General features: G+C 40.0%; 1 protein-coding gene across 1 annotated transcript in view; it reads left to right on the top strand.

Moving 5' to 3' along the window:
* The window catches only part of RYR2 (ryanodine receptor 2), a 430,134-nt gene that overhangs the window by 96,747 nt on the left and 315,760 nt on the right, over nt 1–17,627 (top strand). Inside the window, exon 2 of the mRNA XM_086745890.1 lies at nt 3,973–4,092. Coding sequence (XP_086602016.1) covers nt 3,973–4,092 — 120 coding nt within the window. The remainder of the gene's footprint in view (nt 1–3,972; nt 4,093–17,627) is intronic.

The raw sequence follows: 17,627 nt of genomic DNA, 5'->3' as shown, positions 1-17,627 counted from the left end.
AGAAATATCTGTCAGTGGAAATGTTTGCAGGGATCTTAAATCTGTGCAATTGCCCTTCCAAACTGCTGGAGTTTTTTCAAGACTGTACTATATTCTGTATAATCTGTATCTCTTACGGTTGTTTTGAATATCAAGTTTAAATCAGATACTTTTGTTACTTATGGGAGAATAGAGATACTGGTTTTGGTATCAGGTTTTAATTAGATCAAGTATATGCTAAACTAATTTCATTGAATATGACAGACGCAGACTATGGTTTATTAACATGTGTCTTACCTTGATCTATTACAAAGACCTGTAACTGTGTTATGAAGACTAGGTTTTCTTCTTTTGGCTATGCACTTAATATTGGCCATGCATAGGCAAGTATTTCTGTTTCTTAAAACACAGTTTGTCCAAGAATTTAGATTCCAAGTGGATCAAAGAAGTAATTACATTTACACATCTCTGCTTGAAGCTGGCTTCTTGGAATTGCTTTAATTTTCATCTCATTTAGTTTACTGTGATATTAAGTAACTTGACATTTGACAGAGACATTTAAAAGACACTAATATTCTTGTAAGCACCTTTGTGGGGCCTCCACCCCTGAATTTTCAGTCTCATATGAGGAGAGTTAGGAAAGACATGGATGGGAGTGTATCTGGATACGTAATGATGTATTTACTTAACTTTGGAAGGCGACAGTTACAGCGCTTTGAAACATAAATTACTTTCAGCAGTTCTAATCTGACAGTGACTGACAGAAAAAATTATGACAATCTAAAACCTTATCTGCGTAACATATGGATGTGAAAATGCTTAGAAGGTAATAGGAGGAAATGAACCCGTTTCAGACATCTCCTAATTCAACATTTAAGAATATTTAAAAAAAATATTTTTATTTAATAGACATTTAGTGTGATGCACACTGTAGCTTTCTTCAGATGAGAGCAGAGTGACCTTCAGTGAAGGTCTCTTTCGAAGGTGTGACTTGCAATAAGGTAATTATGCACTTTTTGCTCTCTTGGTACTGGAACTAGATAGCATTTGCTGATATGAAAACAGATTTAGAAAGACAGTGCTAAGATGTTTACCCACTTACCAGTCTTCTCTGAAGAAATGGAATGGAATTACATGTCTTAATATAGTTCTACAAATCGCATATAGAATCATAGAATCATAGAATGGTTAGGGTTGGAAGGGACCTTCAAAGGTCATCTAGTCCAACCCCCCTGTAAGGAGCAGGGACATCCCCAACTAGATCAGGTTGCTCAGAGCCTCATCCAGCCTGGCCTTGAACGTTTCCAGGGATGGGGCATCCACCACCTCTCTGGGCAACCTGTGCCAGTGTTCTACAACCCTCATTGTAAAAAATTTTTTCCTAATTTCTAATCTAAATCTACCCCCCTCTATTTTAAAACCATTACCTCTCGTCCTATCGCAACAGGCCCTACTAAACAGTCTCTCCCCATCTTTCTTGTAGGCCCCCTTGAGGTACTGGAAGACCGCTATCAGGTCTCCCCGGAGCCTCCTCTTCTGCAGGCTGAACAGCCCCAACTGTCTCAGCCTGTCCTCATAAGAGAGGTGCTTCAGCCCTTTGATCATCTTTGTGGCCCTCCTCTGGACCTTCTCCAACTGGTCCATGTCCTTCTTATCTGTAGGAATCTTCTAAAGATATTGAAAGACTGTATCGACGGTAGAGTTTATATTGGATTCTTCTCTAATGATGTGCACAGAAATGCAGAGTAACTTGGACCTGGGTGTATATGACACATAATTATCTGTAATCACCGTTCACTGCATCTGACAACGGCATTGCACCTTTCTTACCCTTTCTGTGCCAATTTCATCAACCCCACTTTTACTAGAATGAAGTTTCACAACACTATGACTCTGTGTCCTGAATTGAGAGCATTTATTATAGCCATCTACACACAAACCAAAGAAATGTAGCAAAGTAGAGTTGTGATTTGCTCAGTTGTTTCAGCGATCATGTCCTGCCAACCCAAGAATTCACTTTTGAGAAGGACATGGGAGGGTGATTGATTTTTTTTTTTTTCATTAATTAGTAAGCATTTTTTTAAAGAAATCAGTCTTTAATTGTGAGCTACGTATTTAACAAAATAAGCCACGTACTCTGTACACTGTACAGCAAAAGAAGAGAAAATGGTTGCAAAATTAATTGAGTGTCAGGAAATTTAGCAGTTGCTATATTCTTGTTCTTAATCCTCTATCAGTCAGCATCCATATTATGCGTGTATGCTTGGTGATTGTGCATAATTGGTTTGCAGGGAAGGATATGATGTGTTAGATCGTTAACTAAAATTAAGTATGTCAGAGACTTGCCCCAAACCAACTTAAGTTTTTGCTGCTGTCAGCATAGAGTCATTTTTGTAGCTGGGCTATGTAGAACATTTTTCAGGCTCTCTTTAAAAGTGCAGTGTATGATGGTAGAGAATGGGGCAGTACAAACTGAAATTGGTGGTTCATTTCAGTAGAAAGTAGCCTTACTATGTTGTCTGCCTCTGGCTATGGAGGTAGAAGAGATAGGAAGAGAAGGAGGAAGGAGAATGTGTTTATATAGCTGCAGCCTAACATTTTAAACCTGAATGTAAACTTTTATTTGAATCAAGTATAATTAAGATTAGAAATACTGGTTTTGCACTTACAAAAACCCCACCCAGACAACTTCCTTTCTATGCCCTGCCCCAGAGAAAAACACTTTGGGTGTTAGTAGATGCTAGATTATACAGCAAAGCTCATAGTTCTCCATATTTGATCTTCTAGATCCTTGAATTTGGCCTTTAGGGATTTTTCTTTATAAATTACAATAGTACATTGTGAACTGCATGTATAACATATGCAACATATGCAAATATTACATTTTCTGGATCTGATGTCTGACTGGAAGCTGTTACTTCTGCTCTACAATTGACTGTGGATAGTAAGTGACTTGCAACTTGAGCACTGTTGCTGGTACACAAGGAAAATTGGTTTACCTACACTTAGGGCTAGGGCTTGCTACATGAGGACGAGGGAAAAAGGGTAACGAGTTAGATTTTTAACGTGTCTGATTAAACTCTTGAATCTCTTGTTCTTTTCGGAATTAAATACAAATTAATTTAGTTTAGTTTAATTACTAGAGTAAAGCAAATTAAACCAAATAGAAGGCCAGCTTAATTCTGGTTGGTTCTTTACGAGTGTCTTCAAATTACTCAGTTCAATTTAAATTCAGACATTTATTTAATTTGATTAACTTTTCTGAAAGTCCTAGTGTAAAAAGCTACCTGTAAAGAGCAACTTTTTTTTTTGTAAACATGTCTTTCTTTATGCGTGCATTTTTGTAGTTTCATCCTGTTCTGCTTCCAGTTACGTGCTACATCCTATAGTTCTACTGCTGTATTACATTTTATTTACACTGTTAAATATGACCTCTTCATAGTCATTCATGTGAAATTTATTATTCAAAACTGTAATTTTGTTTCAGAAATAATGGGTGGAATGCACAGGGTGATACTATTTTTTTTTTTATTCTTAAACAGAAAACTTTTGCTAGAATATAGGCTCATTATGACAAAGTTTTCTTTCTTTTTAACTTAAACTATGTTTCTGGAAAGGGATTTTCCAGCTCATGGTTATGTTACTTTGAAGAACTGAAATTTAAATAAGGGTCTGCTTCTTTTCTTTCAGGTTGATGAGGTCTCCTTTGTCTGTATTACTAGAAGGATTTAGTCCCATAAAATTTGTATTTCATACATACTGACTTTTATTACAAGGATAAGCAATCAGGAAAAGCACCTATGTAGTTATTATAATTATTTTAATTGATTTGCCCACATTCAGAACTCTGAGAATAAAAATTATGCTGAGATTTCTTTCTGCTTGTATTCAGAGAAAACTGTTTGAGTTTAGCAATGATTTTGTAAATGCTTCCCCAGATCTTCTTAGGTCAGAAGCATAACCACTGTTCTGTTTTCGTTTCCTTTTTGGTAGGATGATGAAGTGGTTCTGCAGTGCACTGCAACTGTTCACAAGGAGCAACAGAAATTGTGTCTTGCTGCAGAAGGATTTGGCAACCGGCTTTGCTTTCTGGAATCCACATCAAATTCTAAGGTACTGACAGAATGTTCTAAGTGTCATGTATGAAGCAAGGATACAGTTACAATATTGCTTGCTTTGATGTACAATACACAAATCTGTCTAGGAGAACGAACAAACCAAATCTATCAATATTATAAGGAATATTTCATCCCTCTTTGCAGTTTAATTGTTCCTTTGTCATGGCCCTTTGGACTCTCATGCTGTGCTTTCTGTTTTGGGCTCACTTCAAAACTAGTTAGCTGCAGAAGTCCATCCCAGTACTGTGCTTGTTATTTTGGTTGTCTGAACTCAGTTGTAGTAAGCTGTAGTGCAATTTTTGTGTACTGCAACTCAGACACATTTGATTACTCTGATTTTAAGTCTACAGGAAAGAGATAAGTTTTTATTGGAGAGACAACACGGCAAGGCACAGGCAGTCCAGGAGGTTCCTGGAATGCGTGTATGACAACTTCCTCCTGCAGGCGATAGAGGAGCCGACAAGGAGGGGTGCCATGCTCGACCTTGTGCTCACCAACAGGGAGGGGCTGGTTGGGGATGTGAAACTAAAGGACAGCCTTGGCTGCACCGACCATGACATGGTGGAGTTCAAGATCCACAGGGCAGCAAGGAAAATACGTGGCAAGCTCTCTGCCCTAGACTTCAGGAAGGCGGACTTCGGCCTCTTCAGGGACCTGATGGGCCAAGTGCCATGGGAGGCGGCCCTGGAGGGAAGAGGGGCCCAGGAAAGTTGGTCCATATTCAAGGAGCACCTCCTCCAAGCTCAGCAGAGGCGCATCCCGATGAAAAACAAGTCGGGCAAAAAGGCCAGGAGGCCGGCGTGGATGAGCAAGGAGCTCCTGGACCAACTGAAAGTGAAAAAGGAAGCCTATAGAGGGTGGAAGTGGGGACAGGTAGCCTGGGAGGACTACAAAGAGGCTGTGCGAGTGGCCAGGGATAAGGTAAGGAAGGCCAAAGCCCTGACAGAACTGAATCTGGCCAGGGATATAAAATGTAACAGGAAGAGCTTTTATAGGTATGTAGGGGACAAAAGAAAGTCCAGGGTAAATGTAGGCCCCCTCCGGAAGGGAACTGGTGTCCTGGTTACCCAGGACATGGAGAAGGCTGAGGTTCTCAATGACTTTTTTGCCTCAGTCTTCACCGACAAGAGTTCCTGTCCCACCGCCCAAGCTGTAGAAGGTGCAAGCAGGGACTGCGAGAATGAAGAACTGCCCATTGTACTCGAAGAGCAGGTTCGGGATCATCTGAGGAACCTGAAGGTGCACAAGTCCATGGGTCCTGATGAGATCCATCCGCGGGTCCTGAGGGAACTGGCGGATGAAGTTGCCAAGCCACTGGCTATCGTATTTGAGAAGTCGTGGCGGTCTGGTGAGGTCCCCGATGTCTGGAAGAGAGGGAACATAACCCCAATTTTTAAAAAGGGGAATAAGGAAGACCCAGGTAACTACAGGCCGGTCAGCCTCACCTCTGTGCCTGGCAAGGTCATGGAGCAGATTCTCCTGGAAACCATGCTAAGGCACATGGAGAGCAAGGAGGTGGTTGGTGACAGCCAACATGGCTTCACCAAGGGCAGATCGTGCCTGACCAATTTGGTGGCCTTCTATGACGGGGTGACGGCATCGGTGGACAAGGGACGAGCAACTGACATCATCTACCTGGACTTGTGCAAAGCTTTTGACACTGTCCCGCACGACATCCTTCTCTCTAAACTAGAGAGATATGGGTTTGATGGACGGACCACTCGGTGGATAAGGAGTTGGCTGAATGGCCGCACTCAGAGAGTGATGGTCAACGGCTCAATGTCCATGTGGAGACCAGTCACGAGTGGCCTCCCTCAGGAGTCCGTGCTGGGCCCGGCCCTGTTCAACATCTTTGTCAGCAACATGGACAGTGGGATAGAGTGCACCCTCAGCAAGTTCGCCGATGACACCAAGCTGTGTGGTGCCGTCGACACGCTGGAAGGGAGGGATGCCATCCAGAGGGACCTTGACAGGCTGGAGAGGTGGGCCTGTGCCAACCTCATGACGTTCAACCAGGCCAAGTGCAAGGTCCTGCACCTGGGTCATGGCAATCCCAGGCACAAATACAGGCTGGGCGGGGAATGGATTGAGAGCAGCCCTGAGGAGAAGGACTTGGGAGTGCTGGTGTATGAGAAGCTCAGCATGAGCTGGCAGTGCGCCCTTGCGGCCCAGAAGGCCAACCGCATCCTGGGCTGCATCAAGAGAAGCGTGGCAAGCAGGTCGAGGGAGGTGATTCTCCCCCTCTACTCTGCCCTGGTGAGACCCCATCTGGAGTACTGTGTCCAGTTCTGGAGCCCCCAACATAAGAAGGACATGGACCAGTTGGAGAAGGTCCAGAGGAGGGCCACGAAGATGATAAAAGGGCTGGAGCACCTCTCTTATGAGGACAGGCTGAGAGAGTTGGGGCTGTTCAGCCTGCAGAAGAGGAGGCTCCGGGGAGACCTGATAGCGGTCTTCCAGTACCTCAAGGGGGCCTACAAGAAAGATGGGGAGAGGCTGTTCAGTAGGGCCTGTTGTGATAGGACGAGGGATAATGGTTTTAAAATAGAGGGGGGTAGATTTAGATTAGAAATTAGGAAAAAATTTTTTACGATGTGAGTTATAGAACACTGGAACAGGTTGCCCAGAAAGGTGGTGGATGCCCCATCTCTGGAAACGTTCAAGGCCAGGCTGGATGAGGCTCTGAGCAACCTGATCTAGTTGGGGATGTCCCTGCTCCTTGCAGGGGGGTTGGACTAGATGACCTTTGAAGGTCCCTTCCAACCCTAACCATTCTATGATTCTATGATTCTATTCTGTGACATTTATATTGACATGATTATTACTTTAAGTCTAATTCCCTAACTGAGCTGAGTAATAGTGCAAGTATCAAAATTACCTTGTTTAATCAGTTTGTTATCTGAGCCTATTATAATTCTGCTATATATGCAGTAGATATAGAGGAGGGGGTTTCTTTTCTGTCATATATACTCAAATAAACTTTTTGAAGAGATAAATGTTCTGAGGGCAGAACTGAGTTTGTGACCGAAGTAATGGGTACACTTGCACGTTTTATTTATACAAAGAGAAGAATGTTGCTTAATATATTTGTTTTTTCTTCAGTTAAAATATAAATGATTGATGAGAAAATAAAATAAAGGTAAAGCATCTGGAAAGACATCTAGAAAAACTTAAAACAAAAAATGATGGGTTTTTATCTTGCCATCTTCCACAATATCACTTTGATTCTTTCTGATACATTGCAGAGTAATGCTTCACTTTCTTTCTCATCATTTTGAATGCATTATTCATAGTAATCAATTTTTCACTAGGATATTAATGATTCATTATAATAGCAGTGATCATGATGAATTCATTCGCACTGCTCTGTTTTAAGTGACTCTTTTTAACAATAAAAATGTGCTAGGATTGAAATAGTTGCAGTGCTAGTTGCCTGTAAGGCCAGAAAAATCTATTTAATGAATTTATTATCATTCAGTAAGTTTGGATATTAAAACTACAGTCTCTCTCTCACTGTATCAAACTCTTGAACATTCTTGTCTTTAAGGAATACAATGTATATTTAACATCAGCTTCCTATGTTTGTGTACTGATGCTGCTTTTTCTCTATGTGTTGTGAAGCAATATTTATTCTGCTCGTTCTACATGATCTTGGGGAGAAAAAAAAAACCAAACAAAAGAAAACCTGTGCAGCTCATCCTTGTTTTAGTTTTTAAGGGCTGACAGTTTCTAGGATGAGCTCATTTGAAGTCAGTTGGAGACATAAATACTGAGGGAGCCATAAAATTGTCAAATCCTTAAAGCAAAGTTGACTGTAAATACGAGTAAATGCCAATGTTTTTCTTCCTAATGTCTGTGTCCATACAATGTTACTATTGCATTATATAAGGAAGAGTATAGAAAATATTACACGAGGCATATGATAATTTGTAAGGTTCCAGCAGAGTTCTTGAGCCAGTTAAAAAATTTCCCTGCATGTCCTTAAGACTATTTTCCAGCTGTAATGGGATTGTGATGCTCTTTAATGTGACAAGGACGAGGTACCACACCGTGCACCAGTAACAGACCAAATGCAAGTAACAGACCTCAGCTGTCATCCTGGACTTGCATTCTTGAGACTGACTGATACAATCCACTGCTTTTCTTCAGTGTCCTTCAAAGTGGTGGTGTAGCTGATGCTTTGTAAGCATGGCTTATTCACACACGCTCTTGTGCCCTATATTCATTGAATAATTCACACTACAAAAATTCCACTCAAATTGAAGATATATATTGATAGAATACTTTCGCAACTACTGTCTATTAATACTTATCTCATTACAATAATAACTCTGGCAGGCCCATTATGAAAATTGCTTAATGAATTTTGTTTTCTTCTATTCAAGTTTACAGTACACATTTCTTTGGAGAGTTGTGTAGATTCCCTTGGTGTTATGAAAGAACAGCAGATTTTGAAAACTTCATACTAACAAAAGATGGATTTTGATGGTTGAGCTAAATTAGTAAAACTTCAATAAGCATTATCAGTTCATATGTGTTCACTTTTCAAAACTGTTTCCAAATTTCACTTTCTTACCATCTTTTGGAAGCAATCGATGCTTGTCAAATCACTTTACTGAGCAAAAATATCCTCTTTATTTTTTAGCTCTGCAAATCTACCATTTTTATATATATCTTGTAAGACATTTAAATTTTAAATAAGAAATTCATTCATGTTTGGAGCTACATTACAATTTGTTTTTAGACTTGAGGCTGGTTTCTTTGCAGCAAATGGAGACATCTTTTGCTATTAAATTTGATATGGGACTCTTTCTCAGAAGAAATGCATCTTATCATAAAATGGCATTTTATGGAATCATATTCCAAAGTACAGTTATGTTTCTAAGCTTGTGGGTGGTTTTTTTATTTTATTTTATTTTTTTATTTTTTTATTTGGTCATTCTTAGAGGGAGAGAGTTTCATTGAAAGTTGGGGCTGTTCAGCCTGGAGAACAGAAGGCTCCAGGGAGACCTTATAGTGGCCTTCCAGTACCTCAAGGGGGCCTACAAGAAAGCTGGAGAGGTCCTTTTGACAGGCATGTAGTGACAGGACAAGGGATGTAATGGCTTTAAATTGGAAGAGGGTAGATTTAGATTAGATATTGGGAAGAAATTCTTTACTGTGAGGGTGGGGAGGCACTGGAACAGGTTGCCCAGAGACCCTGTGGATGCCCCATCCCTGGAAGTGTTCAAGGCCAGGTTGGATGGGGCTTTGGGTGACCTGGTCTGGTGAAAGGTGTCCCTGTCAGGGCAGGGGGGTTGGAACTGGCTGATCTTTAAGGTCCGTTCCAACCCAAACCATTCTATGATTCTATATAGTCTAGCAAGTGCTGAGTAAAGGAGAAAACCAATAATTCAGGCTATGCAACTTTTAGTACAGCATGGGAGGCTCTTGCCGCTCTTTGCTGCCAGGGCACACTGGACTCATGGCTGCCTCACTGCCCTCAGGCCCTTTTCCGCAAAGCCGCCTCCCAGGCGGTCAGACCCCAGACGGAGTCAGAGAGTGCTGGGTCTTTGTACAGCAAATGTGGTCTTGATTTGAAATTAATTATCTGAACCAGTGACTTGGATTGCGGTTGACACACAAAGGGACTAGATTCTGTGTTAGAGATCGTGACAGCCTTGGAAAAATCAAGGGTGTGACTTTGTAACAGTCCTTTTGAGCTCTACCAGGGACTTTTCTCTAGCTTTGGCTGATAATAGGATAAAAGCTATTTTGCACTTCATGCTATCTTTACTTTGTTCATTATTTTGACTTGGGAAGGGAAGTAAGATTAGTTGCTACACTTGCTCTGTACATGTAGTTTATCTGCTGCTTTCAGGACTATAGCAGCTTTGTAATTGTTCCTCAGAGCATGTCACTTCCCTCAAAATTCCTCTAAATAATCCCATATCTTTGAGAATAAAATAGTAGATAAACAAGATGCCAGGTGTAAATTACATTTAATTTTATTAATAGGGGACAGTTCTGAGTATAAAACAATCAGATTGGGCACAAGATAAATGTGTGGCTGTCTTACCTATAGAGGTGTAGTGGCTCCAGTGAAAAATAATTATACTTCAATATTTACCAGTTTCAAAGCAGATCTATCTCAAAATAGATGTTGTTCTAGGGGTAGCTTACACGTTCCAATATGTGTATAACAATATCAAATATATAAACCATCAAAAAATTTTTAACATTCAAAAAGTTACAACAGCAAGAATAAGAAAACCCAAAGAAGACCTGCTGAAGACAAAGTTTAAAATGCTTAGTTTCCTGATCTCATCTCATGATTTCTCCAGCAGATCTTGTTAAATCTATAACATAAATTTCTTAAGTAAAAAGAAAAAAATAAGCGATAAGTGTCAGAAAAAAAGGTGAAAAAGAACACAAACATTTTTTTTTTTAATAATGGTCTATAGGTAATTATATTTCATCAATGTTTTCTGTGCTTTTAAATCTACTCCTTGTGTGGAAGACCATCTCTTTTACTGAAACAAGATTTATGAATAGCTAACTTATCTCAATGACTAGTGAGATCTATTTCTTTACGTTTGAAAATTGGATTACTGCTTTTTATATATAAACAAATTGCTATTACGAGGAAGTCCCTTCAGTAAAAGATGATGCTATCTGCTGTTGAGTGATTTTTTTCTTTAGACCTAAATAATGCATAGAATGTTGTAAAGCAAACAAGCTGGAGCTGTTTTTCAACAGCTCTTGAGAACTATACTGATTAGTGGTGCAGAATTAAAAATCCTCAGCTTTGGGCCAGTCACAAATATGGTTTTAATCCCATGTGAACTACTGCACAGCAGAACATTGAGACCGAGTTATACTTTTCTAACGGCATCAGGTGTTTTTTTTTTTTTTTTTCTTATTTTTATGGCAGGTGGTAAGCTCACTTTAATTCCATAATGCTCTGAGTTATAGAACAACTGCTTTCCATCATTAAAAAGGACCAATAAAAATGTTTTGGTTTTATTTTTTTCTCTTGAGCTCCTAGCAATTTGGACTTGAGAGGCAGGAGGAAAACATAGTTTTTGAAGATCTAAAAAACCTCCCAACTTTTTTTTCATATATATATATATATATTTTTTTTTTTTTTAAAGAAGGTGGTGGGATGTGTGATGCTATGATTTGAACTTTCCACCGAGATGTGAATTACATTACTATGTTACAATGCTGAGAGAACAGTTCAAAAGCTTATTACACCCTTAATAATTCTATTTGTAAAGTGAGGAAGTGCTTCACATGAGGGTAGGACTTTGATAACTTTTTTCCATTTTTGCTTTTGAACAGTCAGACTTCTCCTGTGGAAGACCATGGTTGTGTTCTGGTTTTGTTAGTGAGGGGGGGCCTAAGGTGGCAGCTTCTGTAGGAAACTGCTAGAAGTCGCTCCCCTTTGTTTAGTGGACTCGGTCGGGCCTAGGGCGGACCCGCTGCTGGCCAAGGCCGAGCCAATTGGTAGCAGAATGTCCCGTGATAACGCCTCTGCGATAACGTATTTAAGAAGGGGAAAACAGGAAAAAGAGGAGGAGAAGATGTGACGCAGCTGAGCGGGGGGCAGAGAGGGGGAGGCGCGAGCCTCATGGGCCTTGCAGGCCTCACCCTCTGGCCTCCCGCCGGGCAGCCAACTGGGCCCAACTCAGCCCAGCCTGGCTGCAAGAAGTGGAGAGGAGATGAGAAGTGAATAAGATGTAAAAAGGATCCTGAGAGGTGTCTGCCAGCCTGTTGTGAGGAACGGCTGCAGACGCCAAGGTCAGTGAAGGAGGGGGAGGAGTAATATGGCTCCTGGCCAAGATTCCTCTGCAACTCGTGGTGAAGACCATGGTGGAGCGGGTTGTCCCCCTGCAGCCCATGGAGGTCCACGGAGGGGCAGAGATCCACCTGCAGCCCGTGGAGGACCCCACGCCAGAGCAGGTGGAGGCCTGAAGGAGGCTGTGGCCCATGGAGGGCCCGCTGGGACAGCTGTTCTAGAGGGACTGCACCCCGTGGAAGAGATGACCCACGCCGGAGCAGTTTCACGGAGGACTGTGGCCCGTGGGAGGGACCCCACGCTGGAGCAGAGGAGGAATGCGAGGAGTTCTTCCCCCGACGATCATACAGCGGCGTAAAACAACGCGTGATGAACTGACCGCGACCCCCATTCCCTTTCCCCCCCCCCCCGTGCCGCTCGGGAGGGGAAGGTAGTAGAGATAATGTTAAGCCCGGGAAGAGGGAGGGGTGGGGGGAGGTTATCTTGTTCCCTGTCTCATTCTCCTGCTAATTTTAGAAATAAATGAATAATTTTCCCCAAGTCGAGTCTGTTTTGCCCGTGACGGTAACTTTAAGGATTTCTCCCCGTCCTTATCTCAAACCTCGAGCCGTTTTTCTTATATCATCTCCTCCGATTCTCTCGGAGGGTGGGGGGAGCGAGAGACAGACTGCGTAGTCTGGTCCTGATCAGGGCTGAACTACGACAGGTTGTGACACTAGGAAAGGTTCTGCAGATTTGGTGCTGAACCAGTGTAGGCCAGTCAGCTGGGGCTGTCTGCTCCACAGCCGAGAGCTACATATACCAGTGGTGCTCTGTATACATATGTATACATATACCAGTGGTGCAACACAATGAAATACTAAGTTTTTAAAAAATTGATTCACATTGATGAATCAAATCAGCATTAGCTGCCTGGCCTTACAGTGGATCATTCTGGGAATTTGCTGTACAATGAGAGTTTTTAAAAAAATTATTCTTGGCAGCTGCTCTGGTTTCTTTCTGTGCTTGTGTTTCCATTGCATCCTTCTAAAATGTCCAGAAAGTCTGCCAGGGCTTTGGCAAGGCTTTGTAGCTGCACCTCCAAGGCTATGTTAAATGCCGTTGTGCCGTATTGCCAAATGTTCATACTTAATGGCAAAGATGGCACTTAATCTTATGTAATCTCATGTTCAGAGGACTCCATTTAGCAGATATTCACTAAGATAATGGATTTTAATAATTTAAAGGAAGAGTTGGCAATAAAGTTATGCATAGTTACTAGCCGTGCTTTATATACATAATTTAAACATAGGTAGGAGTAGTATTCACAGGCAGGATTTTGTTCAAGGAATCATTCTTTCCCAGTAAATAAGAACATAGTGGGTTTCATTACCTTTGTATGTAGTTTTATGTAATACATAATTTATATAATTTTAAATATTATACTTATTATTTATACATATATCAGATACAATTTTTATTCCTTTAAAATCTTTTATAAATCCTGAGCCTAAATGAAGATGTTTAGACCTGACTGTGATCCTTACACTTAATCCCACAAGCCAACAGAATTATTTCTTGAGATGGAAAGTGAATAATTGAAAATGAATGTGAAACATTCAGACTATGAAAGACACTGAGTCAGAGCTCCATGAATCTAAAACAGCAAGAGAGATATGGCTTTATATCAACTGACAATTGTGTGTGGTAGTAGTAGGCATAATAATACAACTTACCACGTTTGTAGTGCCATCTGTAATGCAGGTTGCTTTTTAAAAAGTAAGCAAAATGTGTGATATCTTGCGAGGCATTACAGTAGTGTAATTATAATATATCCAGTCTAAGAGATCTATTATTCTTGTTGTTCAGAGTCTATGTCCTGTTGCAGAAGATACTTGAAATTTGAATTAAATAAACGGATTATTCTGATCTTACAGAAATGTTCATGATCAGAGCTAGTGTTATCAGAGATATACCTTGATTCTTCGCTTAATGAGGCACTATTTACTACCAAAAAGGAAGTAGAAGCTCTTTCTATCTACAAAATGTACCTTCATAGTGTTGAAAGAGTTTCTTTTTCAATCACACCCATTTATTTAATACTTAAAAGTATATTACCATAGGCCAGTTCTCTGGATACATCTGCCAATAATTCTGCTTTGCTTGTTGGGGATAACTTTGCGTGCTTATTAATTAGTGATTTAGAAACCAGAGGGTTTTACTATATGACTTAAAATGTATTAAGTACTTGGGATTTTTTTTTTTTTTTAAATATCTTTAAGAAATACTAAAGACTGTTGAAAAAGACCCCCCTCAAAGTATGGTCATATCATACTAGATATGCTAGTAGAGTTCATGACATGTAAGCTGAAAATGTAGCACTGAAAGCTGAGAGAATCAAAATCATTTTGTAGTTGAGGGAAGTTAATTAGGTGATAATACTCCAAGTGATGGCACTGAATGAAAGAGTAGTGCATATTCTATGTATGCATACGTTATGTCTGCTATTAACTAGCCAATGCGAGACAAATTTCAAAATGCTAATTTTATTTTTAATATTAATGATTTATTTTATGCTCTTAGTAACATAGTCCATACATCAAGAAACTTAACCCAAAGCTGTATAATTTGTGTAATTTAACAAACAGAATATGAGTTGTAATTTCTCCAGTCCAATATGCAGTTTGCCACTGTCTTCATTATCTAAATGTCTGTTAAAAGCACACAACCCCTAAATGTTTAGGGATGTTTACAAAACATTTTGTAATATATGGTGATTGGTGGTGTTTTTTGGTTTGGTTTTTCTTTTTTTTTTCTTTTATTGTAGTGAAACAGATGTAGGAATTCAACTTCTGGTATAAAATAAATGAAGACAACTTGAGAAATCCCATTAAATCAGTTTGCCTTTATAACTGTATATCTCAGTAACAGTTTAGGCCTCTCATTATTTAAAGATTAAAATATAAAAAGAAGCAGATATTATGCTGGAAAAATCTTATCCGAGATACATTTGTGACACAAGCACCATGACATAAGAAGGTCAGATATGCTGTGTACAATCCTATAATTGCCTTGGTGTATCTACCAATTTGCTGTGATTCAACTTCTGAGTCCTACCCTTTTTGGTACTGTTCCTATTAAAAAGGAGATTTGCTGTTATTGCACGATGGCTTTTCCTATTTGCATTTTGAGCATTATCTTCAGAGCAATGCCCTCGCATAATTGCATAGTTGATGGATTTTGGTGGTTGGAGTTTTTTTTTTTTTTTTTTCCCCTCATTTAGTATGAAAGTCTTGGGACTTCTAAATAATCTTGGGACTAGGTGTTAAGGACTGGAAACATTGTTTGCCTTCACCAAATACACTAACTGTACTGAAATACTGTAAGAAAGTCCTTGAAAGATAAAAAAAAAGTGATACATAGGGCAAAGCCAGAATATTTTGAGGTGGGATTTCTTATTTGCTGTACATTCATGTCTCATGAAAGTTACACCCGATAGCTGTTCAGTGCAAGCACAGCCCTGGCAGCTTCAGGCTTTGTTGCATTACCCTGGGTAACTGAACATCACGAGGTCACACGGTGGCATGGTCTGCTGAGTCCTCTGGGGCTCAGCGTTTGAAATATTGTCTCTCATGGGTTGGTAGCAGAATGTACTTCATTAGTACAGGCAGAGCAGTTACAAAGCAGTCGTTAGAATTTTAATTAGGCTGATATGTAGCTGCGCATCTGAAAAAACAGAATCATAAACCTATGTGTTTCAAGCTAAGAGGACATGAAAGTGTGAATGCTTATTTTAAGCCCTTTAGATGCCTGTTTGTTCAAAGCAGCAGTTTCAAATCAGCTACGCAGCCCTGCTCAACACCTGAAGTCATGTCATTGCTACTTGGTACTCAGTATTTTTAAGCATTGCAGGGCTGAATCTGGCCCAGCAAACTCCTATAAATATTCCTAGCCCAATGGGCTCTCAGAAATTAGGACAAACAAATGTGGCCTATTAATGAGGAAATCTGTGTTTCTTTGAGGTAAGTAATACCAATTATATCTGAAACAAAACCACAAAAAAAAAAAACCCACCTTCAAATAACTTTTTTTTTGGTGATTTCTTAAGACTTTTTTGAAACTATTATCTTTTGGGTAGTGATTTTTCAAGATTCTAGGCTTTTCCTCCTGATTACTTCCCCATGAAAAATGAGGAAGATGATTTGTGCTTTTTTTTTTTTTTTTTTTTTAACAGCAGAGGGAATGCTGTAACTTGCTATCATAACAGGAGTATTGGCAACATTAAATTGAGGGTGTCAGTTTATAAATAGTCTGGATTGGAAGGGGGGAATTAGGGAAGTGGAAATAGTTTGGAGGTTGAAGATCTGTGTTTTGTGTCTGTGTGACTGAAACCTAAAAGCAAGTTGGTTTTAGTTACATGCTGGCAGGGGGGTTGCTGTATACAAATACAAGCATAACTTTTTCCTGGTTTAATAAGCAACAGAACGGTTGCTTTGTTTTGCATGAAGAAACAGAGGCCAGATAGTAAAGAAAGAGATTGTTTTTAAAGACTATGCATGAATGTAGAGGGTCAGAGTGCAGGCTCCTTTTCCTGGATGTTTAATTGTTTTCGAATAATTGCTGAAAGCTTGCTGTTTGTTTGAAAACCTCTAGATATGAATGATGGACCGACAGTTGATATGTGAGCCGTGAACCACACTGACACCTCCAGTCTGTTTTATCTTACTGAGCCAACATGTCTGTAATAGCTGGAGGATGAAAATAACATTGTGGCTTCCTGCAGTATGATTAGTAGCTTCAGATGTCCTTCCTTTCTGTCTTTCTTTGGCCTGACTTTTTCAGATACCATTTATAAGCCAAAAGGGGTTTTACGGTTCTCTGTGCATGGATCCTGTAAAGCAGTGATGTTGTGCCGTCTGTTTCGGGGCTGCCTTCAGTCTGCTCGGTGGGGAGTCATGTGAGCTGGAAGGGGTTGGAGCTAATGTTCTGCTTAATTGGGTGTGAGACAGTTTTTCTTGTCTTATAGAAAGCAATATTCTTGTAAATATAATAAGTTCCTATGAATGATATTAGTCAATGTTTTAGAGCTTTAACTACTTGCAAGTTCTCTTCCCTCCCTACTGCATGTAAAGAATGTATTAAGGAGTGGGAAGTTTGTTCCATCTTCCAGGTGTTTGTACTCTTTTCTTGACATGTTTACAAAGATAGCATCCACAAAAATGTTGCCTTTCCGTGAGAACTGACTTTTTACATGCCATTAAAAAAGCATAGGAAACTAATGTCACTGAGAAGACTGATACAGTCTTCCCTTAACAGTCCTGCAAACTCTGCCTCTATTCCCTATCTAAATGTCTTTTAATGGTAACAAGGAGTTAGGAATTTCAGATTTTCTTGGTGTTTCTGTGAGTATTGACCAGTTCTAGTTGCACAGTACAATGTTTACAGCTGGTGATAAGGCAATAATCGAGGGAAATGTGAATCAAAATCAGTAACGGCCATCATTCAAAAGGCTTTAGATAATATAGGATGAATTAACTGACATAGTTTAGGATGCTTTAAATGGCTAATGTGTGTATTTATCATTCAAAGACACAGCAGGGACAAGTTATTTCTATATGAAGGAAAATGCCAAAGCTCTCTAATGTTTTGAGTACTGTGAGAGAAAAAGGCACAGCACAGAACTTGCATATGAGAAGGTTGGACAGAGGTCCTAGAAAGCAATCACGTATTTTGCTCAGCACAATATGAAGTATGAATGGACTTGCCAAGAA

The sequence above is a fragment of the Chlamydotis macqueenii genome, chromosome 3, assembly GCF_036417535.1.
Source record: "Chlamydotis macqueenii isolate bChlMac1 chromosome 3, bChlMac1.mat, whole genome shotgun sequence".
Taxonomy (NCBI): Eukaryota; Metazoa; Chordata; class Aves; order Otidiformes; family Otididae; genus Chlamydotis; species Chlamydotis macqueenii.
The sequence above is the reverse complement of the archived record's forward strand: the minus strand, read 5'-3'. Positions and strand labels throughout refer to the sequence as shown.